The sequence below is a fragment of the Pipra filicauda genome, unplaced genomic scaffold (genome assembly GCF_003945595.2).
Source record: "Pipra filicauda isolate LSUMZ 115617 unplaced genomic scaffold, ASM394559v2 scaffold222_size1277272_pilon, whole genome shotgun sequence".
Taxonomy (NCBI): Eukaryota; Metazoa; Chordata; class Aves; order Passeriformes; family Pipridae; genus Pipra; species Pipra filicauda.
In genome coordinates, this window is record NW_024104335.1 from 98,966 (window position 1) to 122,120 (window position 23,155).

Genomic DNA, 23,155 nt, shown 5'->3' on the forward strand with positions numbered 1-23,155 from the left:
CTCTGTGGAGATTTTTCTGCAATCCCATGTCCTGTTTTAACCCAGATCACTGCTAAGTCTTCAGCTGAAAGTGCCATGTGACAGCACACCCAGAACACAAATCCTGGATGTACACATCCACATGCAGGATTGGGGAAGGAAAGAACATCAGCATGGGAAGGGAAGCTGTGCATTGGAAAGCAGTCCAAATCCTGGTGCATCATACAGTACAATTGTTCAAAAAGTGCTGTGGACAGTCCATTTCTCCTGGGCTGGGGAAGGGAAGGAGACTAAACTTTTTAAGACAGTCTCCATTCTGATCTCCTCTTGCCCCAGGTCTCTGACAGACTCCTCTGATCTCAGCTTCATCCTTCCCCTCTCCCGCCCTGGGTTAGCTCCAGGGCTTGGTTGCTGTGCAGGTCTAAGGGGGCTGCGCAGCATAAAATGTCTTTGGCAGCATTTTTGGCCCTGCTTCTTCATTCTTGTTCTGTTTTTAAAAGTTACTAATAGTTTATTCAAGAGGAGGAGGAAAGAAGAATGTACCCTACATGCCAGGGAAACTTTTTCTTCTGAATTCTCATAGTGGCTCTTGGCCTTAAAAGGGAATCTTTGCTTGGCCTCCGGATGCTCTGCTGTAAACAGTCGGTGCCAAGGCATGGCAGGCATGTTAAGGATGACAAGTGCCATAACATTATTTCGTAGTGCTGCTTCCCAACAGAAAGCCCAAAACGTTCTGTAGGGCCAAACTGAGTTCCAGCTGGTGCCGCTGGCAAAGCAAGGAGAACATGGGGCACCTGCACATGCCATGTCTCTGGTACATCAGGCCTTTCTGTTCCCTTTTGTAGGACTCCCACCCACCTACTGGAGAATGATCTGGAACACAAGTCTTACAAGGAACAGCTGAGGGAGCTGGGGTTGTTTGGTCAAGAAAAAAGGAGCCTCAGGGCACCTTATCACTCTCTACAACTACTTGAAAGGAGGTTGTAGCAAGAAGGGGTTAGTCTCTTTTCCCAGGTAACAACTGATAGGACAAGAAGAAATGGCCTCAGTGTTTAGATTGGATATTAGGAAAAATTTCTTCACCAAAAGAGTTATCAAGCACTGAAGTCACTATCCCTGGAGGCATTTATGATGTGTGGATGTGGTTTAGTGGTGGACTCAACCATGCTGTGTTTATGGTTGGATTTGACGATCTCAGGGGTCTTTTCCAACGTAAACAATTCTACGATTCCACACCTCTCCCTCCTTCCCTCCTCCCTTGCACATCACCTCACAGCATAAGCTCAGTGTTTGCCCATACTGGTGTGTCAGAGGCACATTAACTACACTGCTGAAACTCCCAGGTGTTTGCTGGTGCCCAGGTAAGGCTACTCAGGATCCCCCATCTTCTCCTCAATGCAGCTCTGGGAAGAATGGCTGCAGAGGCAAGGCCAGGCATGCAACAGCTCAATTAATGCTACAAAAATGTGCACAGTGCATTCTTGTGGTAAAACACGCTGGACCAGAGTTTCCTTTCTTCTCTGGGCGTACCTGCCAGAACTCCTCCTCCAGGCAGAAAGGAGGTATCCAGCCTCTATGGCTGCCTTTGGGAAGGGTCTTCTGACTGTACAGTCCTTGCACTCTCCCGGTTCCCCTCCAGACAACACACCTGGGAGAGGGGCTGTGTGGGATGCCAAGGAAGTGATGTCCAATGGGAAACAAACGGATCATTTATTTCTAGGAGCCAGTGATGTAATTTAAAAGAAACAATTCAGTAGAAGAAACAAAATTACCCAAGCAAATATGCAGTTGTTCTTCATTTTGAAATGTTCTCTTCTACCTTGGTGCCAAAAAGCCCGCACAAACCCAAACCTGGAGGTGCCAACATCAAGCCTCAACAAGATTCTTTTCCTAAGCAACTTACTGCAGTCAAGACTTCTGGTAATTTGTGAAATAGAACAAATCTCTCCTAAAGTTTATTTTCAAAAGCTCTGCATGGAGCCAAATAAGGTCTGTGGTAACAGAGATTCAGTAGGTCACAGATTAAGTGTTGCAACAACTAATTTATCCAATGCTTAGAACAAACCACAAAGCAGAACCCTGCGTCAGAGGTGCCCAATCCTGAGCCTGTGACAGATATGGAGTGGTGGTTCTTGGCTTTGTTTTTGTTCGTTTTAAGTCTCCAGTTAGCAAACTGTCTGACAAAGGAAGCCAAAACGGAGCAGAAGGAAGGCAAATCTCTGCTTTAGAAGCACAGTATATGCTCCCTGGACTGCAACTCCTCCTTCCCAAGAACGGCGCTCAGAGCAGATCCTGGTGTGGAGCACTGAGGGACAGGAGAGGCCATCCCATGCTGACTCTCTAGGGCATCTCTGCCCAGCCATTCATCAGCTGAAAATACAGGCTGGAGTTCTGTGTTCTAGGGTTTGTCTTGTTAACATGCAGCTCATTTTAGTCCCCAGGCAAACACTCCAAAACCATTAGGCCCATACACAGTACCAAGATAAGGATGCTCCTGTATCCTTGTCTCCCTCAAAGGAAAAATGCCATTAGTATTCTAGCAACACAAGTGCTTCCTCATCATCCTCCACTGCTAAATATATTCCCATACTGCAGCTATGCAGTAGGACCAGAATTCATTTCACCTGGCCACAGATATCTCCATATGTAAATGTTTACATCTCAGCTAGTTCTCCAAGGACCTTTTGAAGTTAGCAGAGAGAGGTTTTTGTCTATAATGGAAAACATTTCTGTCCAAGGCAGAGATCTGTAGCATATCTTAAATTTCTTCAATTAAAACATACAGAGAAAGGAGAAAATTGGCTCTCAACTGAGAGCAGACAATGGCAGAGACAGAAAGCCTGGTTCCCTAACATACACTGCAGTGGGGAGGTCACCCACAATGCAGAGCCTTGAGAACAAGTGATCTGCACCAAGATTTGAAAGCAACTAAGTTTTGGGGCAGCTTTTAACACCCTTTTCACTCTGGGGAAGATAAATAGAGATCTGTCAGGTTTATTATTATATTCAGAGCAGTGTTTTTTCAACAGACAATTAGAAATTCTGGAGGCCAGAAACACTGCTTGCAAAGAACAAGGAAAAACTTAAATTGACAAAAGAAGTTTTTGTCTCTCTTTTAAGGCTTTTAGACTCTGAAAATGGAAAGAAAATGTGAATGTACTATAAAAACACCGAAAATTCTCAATTAACATACCCATTCCCTATGTCTTTTCAGACACATTTACTAATTTAAGCAGGGATTTATCTAATCTCCTCTATTCTCCTATTTGAACACCAGAGTTATTTTGACTTCTATGTCATTACATTCAAGTTTTGGCAGCAACTGCTCCTCCTGGCTATTCTGATGCAGCCCCGTTATCTCTCTAGAAGAGCACATGCAGTACACTGTGGTCCACCTTTGTGGGGAGGGAGTTCACCAACAGAGCACATAAATCACTGCAGACACTGTTATCTTCCAACCCTGATGAAGTCTGTAGAACTGGCAGGCTGCAAAGCTATCTTTTTATTTCTAAACCAAGCAAGTTTGATTTGGATACCTCATGGCCTTGTAAATGTGGGATTTCACAACATAGCTTGCACAGAGTTGCTTTTCAGGATAGAACTGTGCTTTAATTGCTGGGAATTATTTCACCATGGCAACCTGGCTTCAGCAATCACACTTCTTGCTATACAGCCCAAGATAGACAAACGCAGACAGTCTGCTCTGTTCAGAGAGTACCAGGGTGCAGACAGGTTTGTCTTTGTAAAAAGTGTTTTAGTTTTCCTCACTGCCTTTTTGCCTTGCAAGCTCTCTTCGTACAACAACAACAAAAAATTATCTGACAACACTAACTAGTATTAAGGACTGTAGCCTAAAGAAAACATGCAACAAAGAAAATACGTTAGATATGCAGGCCAAGTTCAGAACCTTACCTACACACTTCATTTAAGAAGATGGGTACATAAAATGTTTAATGTACAGAATTTTAAAATTCTCAACTTTTACAAGTCTACAAAAATGTTTAAGGATGTATTTCACAGTTACACTGTACAGTCTGGAAGAAGGCAATATGGACTGCATGACATTCCCAAACAGCTAATGGGAATACTCACCCAGAGTCTGTACTCTCAATAGACAAATATTTCTCAACATGGTGCAACATGTCAGCTTGCAGCTGAGCTCAGTCACAGTTGTCTCTCTCCTCAGCTCCCCAGAGGCAAGGAACAGTAAAGGACCATCATCTTTACTTCTGACAGGAGTGGGCAAATTACAACCATTTAGGCACAAAAAGTATCTTGCATTGGAAGGATAAGTTAGTTATTTATGTTGGGAAGAGAGTAAAAGTAAGTTCATCACCTACCTTCCTACTACAGTTCTACCCTGGAAAATGACATCTATATGTAATCACACAGCAGGCAAGACTTCAACAGCTGAATCCTTTACATAAAACATTGTTTGCTTTACATCTAAAAAAATGTGGTTTAATAGGACAGAAAAGTGCTGGGGCACAGCACAACTGAGAGCGTACATGGAAACACAGGTAACAACATGGCTACTTCAAACACCTTGGCCTTCTTTGCAGGAGCTTCAGTACAGAACATAAGCTCAATTAGATATATAATATGGGAAAAAATTCAACTTGTTTTCACTATTCATCAGCAATTCCGCATGCCTGCACCTGTCAGCTCACTTTTAAAGCCTGTGTACCAACACACACGTGCATCTTGTTGCATTGAGACAAAGCTATGGGGAATTCAATTACCTACCCAGCCATCAGTTATTGAACAGGTTGGGCAATGAAATACTAATTGTGAGGAAGCAACCCCACCTGAAATTTTCATCCTCTGTGTCAAGCTTCACAAACTCATCTCTTACACTTTAAATTAACTACAGCATTGTGATTAGGAAGGATATTTATTTACTAGAAATGACCTTTGGTCAAGGTCAGTTCTCAATGGCAGCTTTAGAGATCAAAAATGGATTCCTTTTTCCCTTTTGTTAATATTTTAGCTTTAATTTAAACCAAAGTTAGTTCAGGGAAGTCCCACCTCTCCTGGCATTCCTTAGATCAGATCCCATGATGAGAAACAGTGTTTTTCAGTCTTAGTATGAACTCTCTTGTTAAACTTAAAAATTGAAACCAATAGCTGGAAAGTATAAATTGTGTGTCTCCTCCTCACAGGATAATCAAAGCATTATCTTAATTAGGTACCTTTCATTAACAAATTATGTGTACAAAACATTCCCTAATGTAACCATGTAGTTAATTTTTAAAATTTTGTGACAGAATGATGCAATGCTCTGTTCAGTTTTGCCATCAATAACACACAGCGGTTTCAGAATTTCTTAGAAAACTTCACATTGAAGTTTTGCTTTCTGTATAAAAGAGGAAGAAAAAAAATTTATTTAAAATAAAAATGCTATGGATTCATGGGCCAAAGTAAAGAATATTTGAATGACTGATTGAAAAAAATAGTAGGGTGGATAATAGTTTAATTACTGGTACAGTTAGATCACTGTTAATTAGCTTGTGAGACAGCAGTGATTCCCAACCCTAATTTATTACTTTTCCAGATACGTCACAGGAGACTGAAAAGCAAGTAAGAGCACCTTTACAGACACTCACTGATCCACTAGCAACCAGGAAAAAACCCTCACAGATATATTAAAACCTCACAGTGTTACCTCCAAGGGCTTGCTGAAATACAAATTCATTCTTTTAATTAAATGCTGAAAGCACAGCCAAGAAATTGGTTAAGAAACACTAGTAATTTACAAAAATAAATATTAAAATTAGGTGCACACAGTTGTGTGCTGAATTTATTTCATTCCCTTGGCTGCATGTGCAAATGACAAGCAGGCTCTTTTAGCTGCTCATGTGGATTTGCAATTGATAAAGTTCATACAAGCCTGGACGAACACATTCCCCAAAACACAGTGCAAAGGCAATGTCACACCTCAAAGCAAGGAATGGTCCTGACCAGCTGACTCTCTTCAAACCCAGTCCACACTGCTCACCAGAGAAGCCCCATTTCAGTTCCTGGCATTATCCAACAGTTCCTGCTGGTTTGGCAGAGATGTAGCCATACTGCTTGTGTGCTTAGCAGCTTCACTATGAAGAAATGAAAGATAGTACCCAACCTGTGAAGAAGTCTCTCTCAGAAGAGTTTACTATTGTTGTTGGCTGATGCACTTAATTCTAAATACTTACGTCTCTACTTCAAAAATCAGTAGGAATTCCTCTCATAAGGCTTGCAACTGAAATCATTTAACAACAGTGAGCTCAACTGCTAATAAAATGTGTGGATTTAAAAATTTAAGGACTTGAATGACACACCTAGGCATGGAAAAAATCTTTGTATGCTGCAAAACAACAGAAAAATAAGTACTTCAACTGAGACAGAAAACAGTTTGCTCTCTGTTCCACACAGATGGTGGTCTCAAGACCCCAGGCTTTATCCTTTTCTGCATAGGTTTGTTCTGAAGAAATATGGCAGTCGCTTCAAAAGTGAAGATTTTGTATAACAAAGAATCAGCAAAGCCTCTTTCATCTCAATTTTCCTTTTCCCTGCCATGACAAATGCATCCTGCTGATGGTTAGCATTTATCCCTGTAAGGCTTTGGTGTTCTGAGTCTGGGATGCATGGACACATTGGACTGAAGAGCAGATCTGAGTGTCTTGAATGTGAGTGGAGGTACACCAAGGTGCCCCTAATGTTATCTCACCTCTGTGTGAAGTTACATAAAATCACCAGTAAAGAAACCCAAGCCTTCTTTCTTCATTAACTCTGTGTACTTTGTATGGTGTGCCAGGACTACTTTTTTTTTTTGCCAGATATTAAGCTAAGAATTTTAATATTTTGTCATTATCTGCCTTTCTGAGGACAGGTGCATTCACTGCTGATTCTTCCTTTTTCAAAAATAAAAGGAATCACACAGACATCCACAATGTTCCTTTCACCTCGGGAGCATCTGCTACCACCAGTCCCTGCTGTCTGAGCAAAAGCATTTGTAAACTTATTTTAGTACCAGACAGAAAAGAACTTGGAAAATTAACAGAGCAGCATTTTCTGACAAGCTCAAACAACCTGACTTTGGTGTTAATGGACTCCATTCCCTCCAAGAAGTGGGGTTTTTTAGTTCAGAAAGCTAGAAGAAAGGGTTAATCCATACATCCTATCCCCTTCTCTTTCCAGAGACTAGGTGCTGGCAGCTCTTAAAAGAAATGCAACATCTCTTCTCTGACAGCAATCTGCTGCAGTCTTAGTTAAAATTCTGTAGAGCCACACAGCACCGGGGATGAAGAAAAGGATTAGAAAATCCCCCTCAACAAGAGAATGCTTTAACACACTTGATTTTGGTGTAGTCACAGAGAAAGATGTATGATAGAGGAATGGATATATTTTGTCTTAGCCATTTTATAGACAGGACAACAACTGGTGGGAGATCGCATTCCTACAGCCCACCTCTTCCAAAAAGATCATCAAGAAAGGCGAAAGAAAAAAGCTCTTCTACAAGAGGAATACTTTTCTCCTACAAACCTACCTGGTAAAAGCCTTGGGGTGCACAGACAGTTTGAGATACCAGAGAACAGTGGATAGAAATTGTGTGAAATAGATACTTTCTCCATAAAGAGCAGCAGCAGAAACATGGGCTATTGCAACACAGGAAACAAAGAGACAAACCAGAAATTGTAGGCAACTCCCAGAAGGATGAATGTTGCATGCTCATACTTTGCTCATATATAAACTGAAATAATCTTCCAGGCTGAAACAAGCAGCTAAAATCTGGAACAAATCCTATAACGAAACAGATGCATACCAAGGAAGCAAGATAAAAGAAGGGTGAATAATTTCAGAAGTTCGAGATTATAATCAACTCTATTCTTTGTAAAGTGTCCAGGAGGCATCTTCAGGAAAAAAAAGAAGCATACTTTTGCCCCTAAACCAGAGGAAAATGCTATTAAACCTTGGGCAGGGGCCTTTCCTGTACTACCTCTGGAGACACCTTAGAGGGTTATTTCAACACAGAGAAGAATTTAAGCAGTCCTCTCCCTCTGGCTATCACCTCACAGGATGTAGAACATGTAACCAAAATACAACTCAGTGTTGTAAATACCTCTGAAGAAAGACACCAACTTCTTCATTAAGTTAATACACTGTACATGGTTCACTAACTTTTATAAATGCACCAGGGTCATGACACTCCCAGAGCAAATAAGAGTGAGCAGACTGACAACTACCCCAAAGCAATGGAGGAGTGCATGGCTCACTGGCCTGCCAGAGAGACAAAGCGTCTTTCCAGAGCACAGCTCCAAGTCCTGAGCTCCAGCAAGGGCCTCAGTTGGGCTTTGTCAGAGGTATCCAACAGCTCCCAGTGGGGCTGAACTTCAAGCAGAGCACTACAACTTTTGTAGCTACAACCAGAATAGACTTTGCTACCTGCATATGCTGGAGAACATCTGCCTGCACAAGCAGGGAGAGCCGCCTCTCCAACAGGCACATCCCAACCCAAAGAGTCCACCAGGCTGGCAATGCCACCCAGGCCTGCCTTCTGTACCCTGCTCTGTCCTGAGGAAAGGACACATGTCAAAGATCAATCTCACATACAGATTGAAGACCTGCCACAGAGTCCCTCCTGCACGGTCACACCTTGCCAAAGCACAAGATGTCACTGCCCCATAGTGTCATCAGTCCTTTCTGAGCAGCTGAGTGTCCCAAAAGGCCATCACTGAGTGAGGAATCAGCTCCTGTCACAGAAATACTCAGCAAGACACAGCACGACAACCAGTGATGTCAGTTGCCCTGAACCATAAACATTTTGAACTATTTTGGTACAATGGAAAGTTGTGGGAGGGAGAAAGAAAAAGAACAGGATAAAAATAGCCAAATGCTCTGAAGAGCATTTTGCCTATAAGCCCCTTTCCCTGCACACTGTCCTCCCTCCCTTCTCTTCTGCTTGTCCCCAGCCTTCCCCATTAATCAGATTAGCTAAACAAGGCTCTTCTAATTACTTTCTAATACTGTGAACCGGACTAAATTACTGAAAAATGTTTCTACCTAAATTAGAATAAAACAGGATCGATTTTTTAAATATTTGCTTTGATCCTGTCAATACATACAAGCATCATGGACAACAGTTTTCTTAAGCCATAAGAGTCAAGGCAGCACAGAGGAGGCAGCTACATCAAACACCCTCTGCTCCTACCCACCTATGTCCTGGTTCATAAACACATTTAAGACAACTCTGCATGATAAAAAAAAAAAGCAGAATACAATATCAAAACTAACCTGTTTTCTTTCTGATCTTGCTATGAATTATTTGAGGAATAGAGAAGGAATTTAACTTTTCAAAAAATTTTAAGTGCTGGATATAAAAATACATAGCAACATCCAGAATGCCAACTGAAACTTGCTAATTTATCTGACTGAAGCAATCATTATCACACTATCACTGAAGACAAATTACTACACTCTGGAAAAGCACATCTAAAAATTCCACTTTATTAGTAATGCCAAATGGCACACCTACCCAAAAAGAGTGGGGTTGGGTTGGTTGTTTTGGTTGGTATCCAAATCAATCCCTGCACACTGCTGTAAAAAGGGAGCTCTTTGAGAAAGGGGAGGTTTAACTTATCTATTCCCACACTCATCCGGGACTGTGTGTACATATAAACCACACCGTAATTTATCAAAAGACATTACACAATGACATCACAACTCTGTAGCCCGCACCATTCCTCTTTCCTGCCACCGTATCACTGATTATTAGTCAACTATTCCAGAGGGACTTGGTTTCACTGAAGACTTAAAAGGAAACGCACTGAGTATGAAGCTGCATGAGGAACAGTCTCCAAAAATTGCCTGCACAGGACCCAAAGTGGCAGGGCATAGCAAAGGCGCTGAGCACCTGAACCAGGACTGAAGTGCTGGCACAGGCAGTGAACACTGTATCCTAAAATCATCAGCAGGCAGCTCCAAAAAATGCTTATGGCTGGCTCTGTTATCCACTGGAACCAAAGAGGGGAGAGTTCTCAGGAACCCAAGTCTTCCTTGCATTTGTACTGCTTGAGGCCAGTAAAACACACATCTCTGCAAGGAAGCTAACGGGAATCTGTGGTGCCACAAAAAACTTGAACAGTTAATGAAATAATGCTATAAAAGAGAATAATATTCCAAGTTTTGACATGATACTCTTTTCCCTTTCTCCTTCTACCTCTCTCCAGATCCACCAACTCATAGAAATCAAAATAACAAAATGCAGAAAAACTGCACCCATTTTAGTTTTATTTCCTCTCTAACCATGGGCTACATAATTGCACAATTCATTACATGAGAGAGAAAAAATGACATTAACATATTTCAAAAACATAAGTGAAATGAAAGCCCTAATTAAACACTGTGCTAAAGAATACACACAACTTCTTTTCAGCTATGCTACGATTAATTTAAAGGGGAGATGACACTCTTCTAATGGTGTTATAATTTTTTTAATCGTTACAAGTGAGTAGCCTTGATCCTATCCCTGAAGAGTTAGACACAGTTTACTAACCAATATGATGAAAGATACAAGCATCTCCAGAGTTCTTCATAGCTGAATCACTAATAATTTAAAAGAGCAATAAACCTAACAGTAGCATTCATAAAACATTAATTAGAAAGACTGAGAACACATCTGTTGCTTTTGTTACAATTTTTCCCCCTTTCTAGTTCAGTTGTCTTTCCCTATGCTCTTTTAAACTCTTCTCAGGTTCTCAGGGCTGCTACTGCTTCTCGTGAAGTCTTTCTGCTTCCTCACACTTCCCTCCTTGTTTCTTCCACGTACTGATTCCTCCTTTGGCAGCTGTTATTACTAGTGTGTGAAACACATACTATCTGGCAGCCAGGAGGCCTTAGACCTACTAACTAATGAAAACAACTTGCATGTTAAAAACTTCAAGTGAGTCGGTTGTAACTACACACAACTCACGTAAATAATATACAACAAATCTGCTATGCAGGGAATCAAACTGATTAAGTACTGTACATGAATAACTGAGCTTTAAAATTCACAACCAGGAGAGAGACAAGAATGGAGGCAATCTGGAGTGAAGACAGGCACTATATCCCTTGTCCATTGTGAATTTCTACAATTCCTTGGCAGCCTATGGAGGGCTGGAAGGGAACTGTGATGATGACAGTTCCCAGTCAGGCCCAAGAAGAGAGCCTAAAATGCAGTGAGCTGTTCATAGCACCAAGCTACGCACAAGCAAGATATTCTCTGATCTCATCACCAAGGCACCGGTGATGGCCTGATCAACAGAAGAAAAATTACTGCATGCAGAGTTTAGCATGGATTCATCCTCTGTACAGACTGGAGAAAACTCAATCAGCAGAGTTTCAGAGGGCCAAGCTTAAAAGTGGTATTTGATAACCCTTTGTCCTACTCTTACTCTGAGATGGCAAACCATTATAGTAATGGTTTATACAATCTCATTTAACTTCTTATGACTACAATGTAGTATTATCAAGGGTCACTCTGTATTGGGGTGGCATTGCACCTCTGCATTCAACCATGTCTTTAAGGTCTCTTTTCTTATCTACCAACAATAAGGTGGACGAAACTCAGCTGCAGATGCCTCTGTTCCCAGAAATCCCACCACAGCTGTCACCAACCAGACACCAGTTTTGGCCTAAATGAGGTCCCATGTGGTTCCTTCTTTCGACATCGCTGACTGGGCTTACACTTCCTTAAGTACTAATACCCAATTTCTGCAATAAGAAAACTTTGATTGGACTTGGGATTTACCTGGGCTCCTACCTAGAGAGATAGCACAGCTACCTGTGCTCTTACACTGCCTGAGCTCTTTGCAGACTATGAGCTCATGTTTCACAGAACAAAGTAAGATGAAGTAACACACATAAGGTCAGATAAGGCATCTGAAGCAGATTCAAGAAGAGAAATAAGAGAAACAGTCTGGCATTTGAAGAAATTTTTTGTGACTTCACATTTCTCTCTAACTCTGAGCAAAAGGAGATAATGCAGTATGAAAAGACACATAAAAAACCCCCACTGTACTACAAAATAGTAATCACCCCCATCTAGTAACAGCTTAGCAAAATAAAGTTATCCTATTAATTCGCCAGCCCAAAACATTTCATGTGTGACAACAGCTTTTTCCTGCTTTCACAAAAGGTTTATAATACATGTAGAAAATAAATATCAGGAGATAAAAAAAAGGTAAATAAAAGTAAGCACAATTTCTGCACATACTCTAGTAAGAGAAGAAAGGATGAGGTTAAGCTACATTTTTTCAATTTATGCAGTGTGCACTGCATAAACCAAAAATATATGTTTTACTGCTAAGTCACAGGAACTTACCTATTCTTTAAAATAAACTGCCATAGATGCTGAACAAAAGGTTTGGAGGTTTGGCAATTCTTCTCTACAGAGACACCCATCTATTTACATCTGGGAGTGCTGCCAATAGAACAGCTACCAAAAACTTCAAAAGGTTCACAGCATGAATAGCAAGCCGCTGGCCAAAGGATTTTATGATATGACCAGCTGTGTAACACCATATTGAATTATAGACACAACACCCCCCAAAAATGCAAAGAAGGGACATTAAACTTGTTAAAAAGCTGAAAGAGAGACCTGAATTCCTTAAACTAATGTTTTCTACAGGAAAATATTTTTAACATGGACAAAAAAAAGTACTGCAATACAGGACTTCTTTAAGAGCAACTCTGAGCAGCTGTTCTCACCAAGCCTGCTTCAAGCCCATTGAACTCCTCTAGCTGAAGTCCCAGTCAGAGCTCAGCCACTTCGTGAGCAGAACATTCTGCTTTAATAAATTGCTCCCCTAAAGTCGCTCGGGGAGAGACGTGAGTCAAGGGAGGAAGAGAGGGATAATGTTTCTGTTGACAAACATTTAACAGTTGGCAACAGACAGTAGGAAACGGGACAACGCTGAAGGAACAAGGCTCCTTTTTGAAGCAGCACTGCCACTCCTCAAAGATCCCAGAAAAATATCTGTACATACTTAACCAAAATAAAAAGCTGCAGTTGTTGAAGAACAAGGCTGCTAATCCTAATATTTGTGGTGACGTTTTTCCCTGCCAACCAGAACGGGTCAGAACTCCTCCGAATCATATTACTGCACATCCTTTGCCAAAGAGTCTGGTTTTGGTCTCAGTAGTCATGCACGTCTCAGTGCTCACACAAGTCCTTTTGAGCTACATGAGCCATTTTTTCCCCTCATCTTACAGCATTTCTGTAGAAAACTTGCCAAAGCATATGCAGCATGTTGGTCGGACTCCTTATTCAGGCAAGCCAGGACCTTCACTGCCTGCTTACGTCCTGGAAATTCATTTCTCATGAAAGCACAAACAAAACTTGACTGCAGTGCTAAGGGTGAACAAATGTTTCTCCCCAAGCACCTACTACCGTTCCAACTTCCACCCTCCCGAAAGCAGCCTCCCTCCTCCACACACGAGCGGGACTGAGCAGCGCCCGGGACGGAGTTTTCACTGGAGCTCCATCTCCCTGCTCTCCCGGGATGCCCCGTGGGCAGCCGCCCTGCCCTGCCCGCCGCCGTCCTTACCGCAGCACTTTGCCCACCGCCTGCAGGACCATCTTACAGCTTAGTCCGGGTTTGGGACTCTGGGCGAGCACGGGCCGTTCACCGGGGAGGCTGCAGTGATCCCCGACCATGGTACGGCCGAGCGGAGCGGAGCGGGGGACACAGCTCGGCCCGGACTCCCCGCCGCTGTCCCCGGGCAGCTCCCGCCCCCGCCCGGCCCCGCCGGGGAGCCGCCAATGGCGCTGGGGGCGGGCGGTGCCGCCGCTCCTCCGCCCCGCCCCGGCCGGCGCTGCCCCGAACCGGCCCGGCCAGGGGCCCCCGCGCTCTGCCGGGGCTGCGGGGCCCGGCCGCGTTACACAACCCTGCCTGGGGCTGGGACAGGGGGGAGGCAGCGCCCCGGGCAGCAACACCATCACCAATCAATCCTCTGCCCCTTCTCTTGGCAGCCGAAGAGAGAGCGAGGCAAAGTAGGACGGTGCCTGACTTAGCAGGACGTGGGGCAGGCGCGCCGCTGTTCCTGTCTGCAGTACGGGCCCCGTCCGTAATGGGGCCAGGCTGGACTCCCAGTGAGAAACGGGAATAATGATGCCTTTTGTGAGCAAGGCTTTGCGCTGCCCTCAGGACTCAGCGACATGCAAGGGCATGGGCTAACCCAAGAACAGAGCTACAGACGGTCTGCCAGGAGCAGTTTTACATAGTGCAGGTCAGCCCAGAAATGACATCAAGACTTTTATCAGAGAGGCTTAAACACAGGAAGGGTGAAGAAGAATAAAATCAGCAGAAAAAAGAATAAAACCAGAGCTGCCTTGCCATTGTGACCAGAGTTACAAGTAGGCACTTTGGTAATGGTTCTCAGAGGACAAGGGATTAAGCAGCATCCACAAACACAAGGCCCGTTGTAACACACCAGCAGTTTTACCCAGAGAAACCACTTTGCCATGAATTTTCCTAACAGACCTTAGAAAAGCACTATATGTCCAGCTCCTTAGCCACAGCACAAAACCACCACTTCATGCCCCTTTTGGACAGGCAGCTGTGCCCACAGCTTGCTGATGTAGCATTTAGAGCCAAATCACAACAAAAAATGTGACAGGTGTGGCATAATGTGACCTAGAACACAAAGCCCTGAGGACATCACTTATTCTGAAAGGCTAAAACCCAACCCACGACACCTCAGAGAAAACAGGGGGTTTGCTATCTTACATACACCTCCAATGCAGGCTGCAGTCAGAAGGGGCCCTTCCCCAGACAGGCATAGCCAAGTGTTCCAGTTCATTTACTGAACAGGCATCTTCCCCTGTAAACAGAAGGCCAACAGGCTCGTTGAATTAAACTTAGCACAAACAATGACATTGCTGCCGTCACCAACCCAGCATCACTTGGTCAAAGTAGTTGGGAATGTGGCTGCTGTTTGCACAAACCCAAGAAACCACAGCCACGTGATGCAACTTGGAGGAATAATGTGTCACTACTCAGTCCCTACTTGGGACAGTGGTGTTTGTCAGCTATGCACTTTTAGTTGCATGTCCAAGTTAGGCCTCCACACCCTTGTGAAGCAGGAGGTATTTTTATTCCCACTCTCCAAGCAATCCACTTAAGACGGGGTTGTAATGACTTCACTGATAGCACACAGGAAGCCTGCAGCTGAACACAGCTCAGCTTTCCGTGCTGCATCTCGGCACTTCATACAGAAGATTATCCAATCCGTGAAAAATCTGATGCTCACTCAACCTTTTCCCCCGGTAACAGCGACTTGTGACAGTAACACTAAAAAGCAAGAATCCTGGCAAATGGAGGAAAGGCACCTGCCAAGAGGGCAGCTGCCCTTGCTTCATTCACCAGGGAAATCCACACAGAGGGAATGCTGTTTGTTGAAGAACCACCTTAAAAACAACAAGCCTGTGATATAAAGCAGCTTAAGTTTTAATAAAAGTCTGTCTATTCAAAGTAAATTAAAGGAAAATCCAGGGGTGAAACCAAAATAAATACAGCTCTGTGGTATTACAGTTGAACTAGGGAAGCTGGCCTCTCCATGAATCTGACTGCTAAACAGTCACTCTTCAGAGAGAGAGGTTCTGTGATCTCATACAGGTTAGGAACTGATGCTCTGCTGTTAAAACTGATAGATCAATTGAAATACAATTTTCAAACCTGGTATCTTTTTACTTTGATGCATATAAATGGTCTGTTTCTCTATTCTGCTAGCTTCCACATCAAACCAATGCTTTATCTTTTGCTTTCCTCAACCGTATGTCTCTGTGGCACCATTTCCAGCCTTTCCTCCATCTATCGGTTTTACTCTACTCAAGCAGTATCCCCTTTTTGGGTCAACTGCATGCTACAGTTCACCTGTAGTAGGGGATTTTATGCAAGTTGTGTGAAAACCCAGCATCTCAAAGTCAATTTTAAATGCTTCATAATAATAAAAATCAAACAGGGGATATAGGAAGCACAACTTAAGCACACACACTTTATTTATGTGGCATCAACACAAATAATTTAAAACACACGTGCAGTACAGATTCTCACACTTCAACACGATTTACAGCAAATCTGCAGACATAAATGGGTTTACTTGAGAGCTGCTTCATCCAGAAAGAGCAGTACTCCATCTACAACCAATGTGTTTATTTGAACAAGGCTGATGGTCTGATCTCTACCTATGCATATTCTGAAGAATGCATATCTGCACTTCCTTAAGGGTGTGTCTTACAGCCATGTGAAATCCTGCTTATTTACAACCACTGGAAGCTTTTTTTTCCACTTGCTTTCTCAACATCGCCTGATTTACCAACTGTTGGATCCAGTCTTGGTCCAAGTTGCTTCAGCAGCAGCAAACTGCTTCTAGCATATACCTTACCCTCCAGACAGCCTTGAAGGATCAGAGTTGTGTATTGAAATCATCACTGAAACATTAACAGAAATATCTGTGAATGGACCTACCAACAGCTTTATGATGTGTACTGGACCCACAGATATGCAAAACAGTAGCATCACCAGTGGCACAGAGGAAGGGCACAACAGTGCACTGGGAAGAGCACCCACTTACATATGACTATATATGCTTACAGTACACTCATGGAAAGCTTTCTAGATTGATCCCAACTACCAAGCCAAGGAGTGATATTTATACATTTTATGAATAATGCTTTGTATTTATAATGCTGTTATAAGCAGCAGTTAACAATTATATACTTATTTGCTCCTTCTACTGTTCCATAAAAAGTGTAAAGCAGCCACCACAGGAATATATACTAGCAGCCACCACAGGAATATATACTAGTACCCAGAGGTTTGGCAAAGAAAGCAAGTTGTATTCAACCCAGACAAGCAAACAATGCCAGAGAAAAGAAAAAAATCATAACCATTATTTTGATTAAGGTACAATTCAGCATTTATATGTATAGATATGAAGTCTTGCATCACACTGTAAAGTTCTGTTTTAAATTAAGCTAAAGTTTATTGTGTGTCCCTGCCTGACATATAACATTTCAATTTTGCAAGCTCATTAGCCCTTTTGTTTGACTTTAGTGTCCTGCTGCCACCTAGCCAAGTACCCTTTCCAGTTACCTCACAGCGTACCCCCAGGTCTCTGGAACCACTGAAAACCAGCAACGAGAACATTTTATCCTTTAGCTTGACTCTAAACTGTATTTATACTGAGATTACATTTGCTCTCCATTTTGTCATCCTCACACAGCAGCAGATGGCATGAGCAGATCTGCTTTGTGTCAACAGTAAAGGCATGCATTTTGGACAGAAGACAGGCTGAAGACAAGTTGTCTCAATCTCAAAAAGCAGTTTGGAGGTGGTCATAGTGAAGAGGGAAATAGAAGATTTCAAAGGTATGCGTTCAGCTCCACATTTGAGATTATAGCAGGAGAAATAGGTCTTCCTGGCCACAAACAGTGTTGTGACACAAGCCTTAGCAAAGTGGTCACACACACTGCAGAAAGTTTGTTTATAAAAGACTGAGTTTAAGAGTAGCACACTTGTAAGTCACAAGGTGCCTACATTTGCTGCTTTATTGAAAACTCTGGTAACAGTGACAAGTCAGTGTCTACCCTGCAACCGCCTTTGGCTTCATCAGTAACTATGAGGTGTTTTTTTCTACAACAGGCAGAGAGCAAAAAATGATAAATGATATTCTCACTTCATCCATAACATGAGAAACAATCAATAGCAACAAGAACAGCAAATTAGCTCAAAATATCAGTAGAGCTCCACTAGGAACTTAAAAAAGTTATGTTTATATTAAGGTTTTTCAGAAAGGATGCACAAAATGAGAAGAATGAAGGGTTCATCAAATATCACTTAAAAAAAAGAAAACAAAGGAAAAGAGTGAATGCTACCATATGTACCAAACAGAAATTGTGATCTCAAAGGCACTGTATTTCTGATGTGTGTAGGTGCATCTATTGTTCTGAAATCCCAAATGTCAAGTTAAGCCAGGTTCACCAAGTGTGTATGGATCAAAGCTGAAGAACATGAATGTGTTGAAGGAAGCAGCAACAGCAGCAGCTCAACTCTACCAGCACTGAACTAGGACCCAAGCTCTATTAATAAAGGATGAGATGGTCACACACAGTCTCTACATGGAAAAGTGATTTGAAATAGAGAACAGAGTTCATTTCTGTCGTCTGCATTTCAGTCAGTCCTCCTGAGTCAGCCCACTTCAAATGACAAAAGCTCTCTGCAAAACATACACTGGAAGGACACTTGCTTCCTGAGCAGCTGTTCCAGGTGAGTTTGTGGCAAGTAAAATTCTGAGTCAAAGAATCGCCATGGAGTTGGAGAGAAGCATCAGATTCAGAACTTAGTTTGGAGGACTCCTAAAATCTTACCACTGTTATAAAAATAATTTCTATAATTAAAAGTTATTATTCAGAATCCTAGGCAAGTTCCAAGACTACTGCATTCTGCTTCAAGCCTCCCCTGTTTTCCACCAAAAAAAAGGTTATTTACTTTCTGTACTAAGGTGTTGCATAGCATTATATAGCACCTTCTTTCAGTGAGGATGAAGCAGTTCTACACGATACCTTTCTTACATAGTTCATTCCACAACAGTAAAATACTGCAATGACACAGTCTCAGGAGGCAGAGGGTTTTCCTCTTTCTAGTTTGCAAAACAATATGCTTGGCACTACTACATAATGGAACAATAAATTCGAAAATATTTGAAAATAAACAACTCAAATCTAACATCCTCATAAAAGTGTCTTCCATAAATACAAAGTTTGCTGAGTAAAAGCCTGGTAATAGCTCCAGGTGACACTGGAGCTCAAGTGACATGCAATATCCATCTCAAAGAAGATAAAATCCCTTTTTTCTTCCAGTGGGGAAAAGGGGGAGAAGAAAACAGCAGCAAGCAAAGGTTTGCCAGTGAAGCTAAGCATTTATCATTCTGAGTGCCCAAAAAGATGTCTTTCAACACCTGTATTTCACCAAGCGCGTCAAAGGAAGAATTCTTATTAAGCAGAGTGCCTGCTGATAGGCTGCATGGGGTGCATACAGCACACTGTAAAGACCGAGATACTGAATTTATACCATTGCAGCTGCTGTTAGTTCCTTCCCAGAGATAACACAAGTGACAATTCCATCTCACATTTTACCATTCCTCTTTTTTTTCTTGCCCTAATTTTAAAGTTTAACTAGGCTACACTCCAGGGAAGCATTAGTGCACTATGTATTTGATACAGAAAAGCTAAAATGAAAGGCTCCTGTTATTTTCCTTCCCTCTCCCAAATACACTGGACCTCAAGCTTCATATAAAGAGGTAAAACTTGGCTAAGAAGTTCTCCCCAGGGATTGTTTAACATATTCAGAGCTACTTGCTACATATATACAAAACTCTCCCTGTAAGTTTTACAACATGACTACTGTTTTCACAGACTTAGTTAAATATGGCATGGAAAATAAAACCCTGATTGCAAATTGGAACAAAACCCTAGGCTAAGGAGTCAAAGGTATAATCAGCACAGGAAAGGAGGGTATCTGTGTCAGCACTGTCATTGGTCAGGAGTATCTATGCTTGGGTGGGAAAGGATAGAAGAAAAAAGGGGAGATGCTGGGAGTGAACGTGCAGAGTTTTCCCAGACAGATGGAGAAACACTAAGGAAATACAAGTTTCCCTCCTTTTTGGTGCTAAGAATGGTTTCATTTCAGTATAGCAAATGATTTTAGCTGGTAATGTCACATTTAGATGACAGCACCAGGGAGAAACAATTAACGAAATAAGCATGAAATTTATTCTATGAGATTTTTCTCCAGGCATGCATTACAAAATATAACACACAGAGCTTACATTATGTAATGAGAAACTATTCATTGTAATTCCTGGCACTTACAGAGTAACTCCTTAGCTACTACTTCTGAGGAGCAGGACCACAAAATCCAGAAGTCACAAAATTAACTTGATTCACACCCAGACGAGCGCACATTTGCATTCCACATACAACTCAGCACACAGATGCTGCACCCAAGCTAATTTGATTTCTTAATACCACCCAGGCCCAGTACAGATCAGAGCAACAGGAGGCCAACACAGATTTCGCCATGTAAACAATGCCATGAAGTACCTAACTTATAACCTGAAATAGTTCAAATTTATTACACAGATGAAAAGCTTTCCAGCAGGCGTTCAGCAAATGAGTAAGTATGAGTAGTGTTTGCATTGGGGCAGCTCAGCCCAGAGGAGGGGCACTTCCCAGCTCTGCAGTAAAACCTGTTTGGTCAGTGTGTGTGCGAAGGCGTGTGCTGCACATGGACACTGGGCTTCAGACAGACACTACCAAGGTGACTAACACTGGGGCTCACCTCTGCTGAAGTTACACTGCTGGATTTCAAAACAGTCGTGGAAGTAAAAGCATGAAGGTCTTGCCTTTGAGGAACCTCAAACCTGACGTACTGCTGATTAGGGATTTCAAGCCTTTCGAAAAAAATTAACATTTCTTATTCAGGATATTAAATGAGAGATTTGCAAACCTACTGAAAAAATTTTTTTGGAAGTTTCATAGGACAATTTTTGACACTTGGATATATCCAAAATCTTGCACACAAGAACCTACAATACTCTCACAGCACCCAAGAGAGCTCTCTTGAGTCTTTGCTGTGTCTGCCAGTCTTGCCTGAGCGAGAGCCCTGCTGCATGTGGGATACACCCACTTATGTAGGCACAGCCACACAGGACTGCAGAGCATGAGTAACCTGCTTGTCATTTTCCCAAAACTTCTCACAAAAATACAGCCAGTTTTCATGCTCTGATTTTCTGATGAAATAAATGGATTCAGTACATTCACTTACCCTTTTGATTTGAATACTTGGATGGCATAAAAAACTTCCAGCATCTTACATAACCCAATATGATCATATGATGTTGAGATCAACCCTATCCTACAAATTCGGGACACATTTGGACAAGAGTGGCAGGATAATACAATTTAAGGTTAAGACTACCATATGCTTCTTTTCAGGGCTCTGCAGTAATATATTCTGGAAGTGCACTGGCCTAGTTTAATAAGGAACTGGTGGATTAAAAAAAGCTTGTGTACCCACGATTGTTGGGTTTGTATCACATTCATTGTTTCTAAATAACATTTTTTCAAAAGCAAGTGAAGTCACTGAGGGAAATGATGACAGTAGTAAAAAAAAACAACAAAGAACACCCAAAAAAGAAAAATTCATGGAAAACATCACTTCTTTATACAAACCACACGTACTTGAATTATCTCAAACTATCAGAATTTTCCTTTTTAGGTTCACAATATTTGAAGGCAGTTTTTTTAAAAAAAAGTCCCTCCTGGAAGCCTACACAGGTCATGAGAAGGTCTACTTATAACAGAAGTGCCTTCCAAATTATGGCTAGATTATCACTTTACAGGACACAAATACTTTTATTACTGTGACGTGCTCGCGCTCTGTAAACTCTGATTAAGAGGCAGTCACGGATTACATCTTGAGGAAGAAACACCATAAAATATAGGAAATTAACCCAAATCTCATCTGATCAAGGGAAAAGTTAGAATGTACAATGGAAGAGCCCTGAGTCTAAGCCAATCATGGAGAAAGACATAGGTTTAAAAATAACACCGTGAAGCACACATCTGTCACTGAGCAACACTGCTGTATATGAAGCTTTTCTGATGCTGTCTTGCTTAAAACCTTCATTTTGCCTAGATTTTATTCTATGGCTACATTTACACCTTTTCTCCCAGAGTCCATTACAACTCTTGAATGCATGTTTATCTACTAGGAAAGGAAAGCACTGGCTGACAGAAGAGCTTTGCTGTTCTGGTTAGACAAGATTGTCATTTGTCATGTTTTAGTAATGCAGTAAGAAAATTAGCCTTGCCTGCTCTCCAGCACAAAAACAGTCACAGTTAAGGTCCTGGACAGAAACTGAGGAAAGGTCACTACAGTGTCTATGAAATGTCTATGAAGACTGTTCTGCATGAACTTTGCTAAATAAGTCTCTACCCCAATTCCACAGCCAAACCCAAAGAAATTACTATAATCTACATTTTGCATGCCTCGTTTAGCATACTTTTCCTGAATTACTTGCTTTCAGGACTGTGTCTGTATCAATACGTCCTGAGACTAGGATCAATGGGGAATGATGCCAAATTATCATAATTCCTACTTAGCTACTGAGAAATACCATTACCACGAACGTGGCAAAGACATCTTTTTCAAATGCTTGATGAAAATTGCTTCATGGCTGGGAAGAGGCACTGAAGCTGCAGTGTTACTGCAAGGATGCACAGGCAGGCGAGGGCCAGAGGACTGAAAATGCTATGTGGTAACAGGAGAGGAGAAGGACAACTCCAGACTTCTCAGGAGTCCCACCCTGCCACTACTTCCTCTGAGATGCAAATGAAATTGAGCCCCTCTCTACATCAAGATTATATATATATACACACATACACACACACACACACAATCAAAATTTATATCTCAAAATTTTGTCTAAATTCAGTGATAACACAATGCCTGAATTATTTTCACATTTTTCTACGCTTCTCACTGGAGAGGTAAAAGTGAATACTAGAATATGTATTCACCCTGCACCTTGAGCTACTTCTACACTTTAAAGGTACATTATGTGCATCAAGGAAATGTGTTCCAATACACAGTACGTGAACCTTTCCTTTTCAATGTTCTGCTCTAAAAATTGTTTGAAACTGGGGAAAATACATTGTGTTCCACTATGCAAATAGCAACTCCCCTGTTTAATTATAGTGCACTTTGCTGAGAATTGCATCATGACTAGGATACTACTGAGAGGACAAACATTTAACCACTATTCTTAGTTTGTTAGAAAATTTTTCCCATATTACATAAACACGTCCACACCCACACTCGGGCTGCACCATCAATCTTTTAAGTGTTTTTACTTTAGTAAAGGAACAGTTATTTTTTATTTCAGTAGCTTTATTTTTATTAGCATTATGAAACAGGTAATGAAGAAAGCTGAAGGAGAAAATTTAGTATTTTTTTGCCCTTGTTTTCACCACTGTTGCCTCAACTTTCTGTACTGGCATGCTGATTAAAAAAAAAAATCCTTAAAACATTGGAACAGAAAACATCCTTAAACTTCAGTAAAAGAATTCACTTCTAAATGTGCATTGAACAGA

The 23,155-nt window shown here is 41.8% G+C and overlaps 1 protein-coding gene across 5 annotated transcripts in view; it reads right to left on the bottom strand.

The window, feature by feature from the left end:
• The window catches only part of MOB2 (MOB kinase activator 2), a 113,825-nt gene that overhangs the window by 18,205 nt on the left and 72,465 nt on the right, over positions 1-23,155 (bottom strand). The window contains exon 1 of one of the 5 annotated variants that reach the window (XM_027724146.2): positions 13,545-13,675. The exons of the other annotated variants lie outside the window; for them this stretch is intronic. Coding sequence (XP_027579947.1) covers positions 13,545-13,654 — 110 coding nt within the window. The 5' untranslated portion in view covers positions 13,655-13,675. Of the gene's footprint in view, positions 1-13,544; positions 13,676-23,155 lie in introns of those variants that run through there. 5 annotated transcript variants of the gene reach the window in all.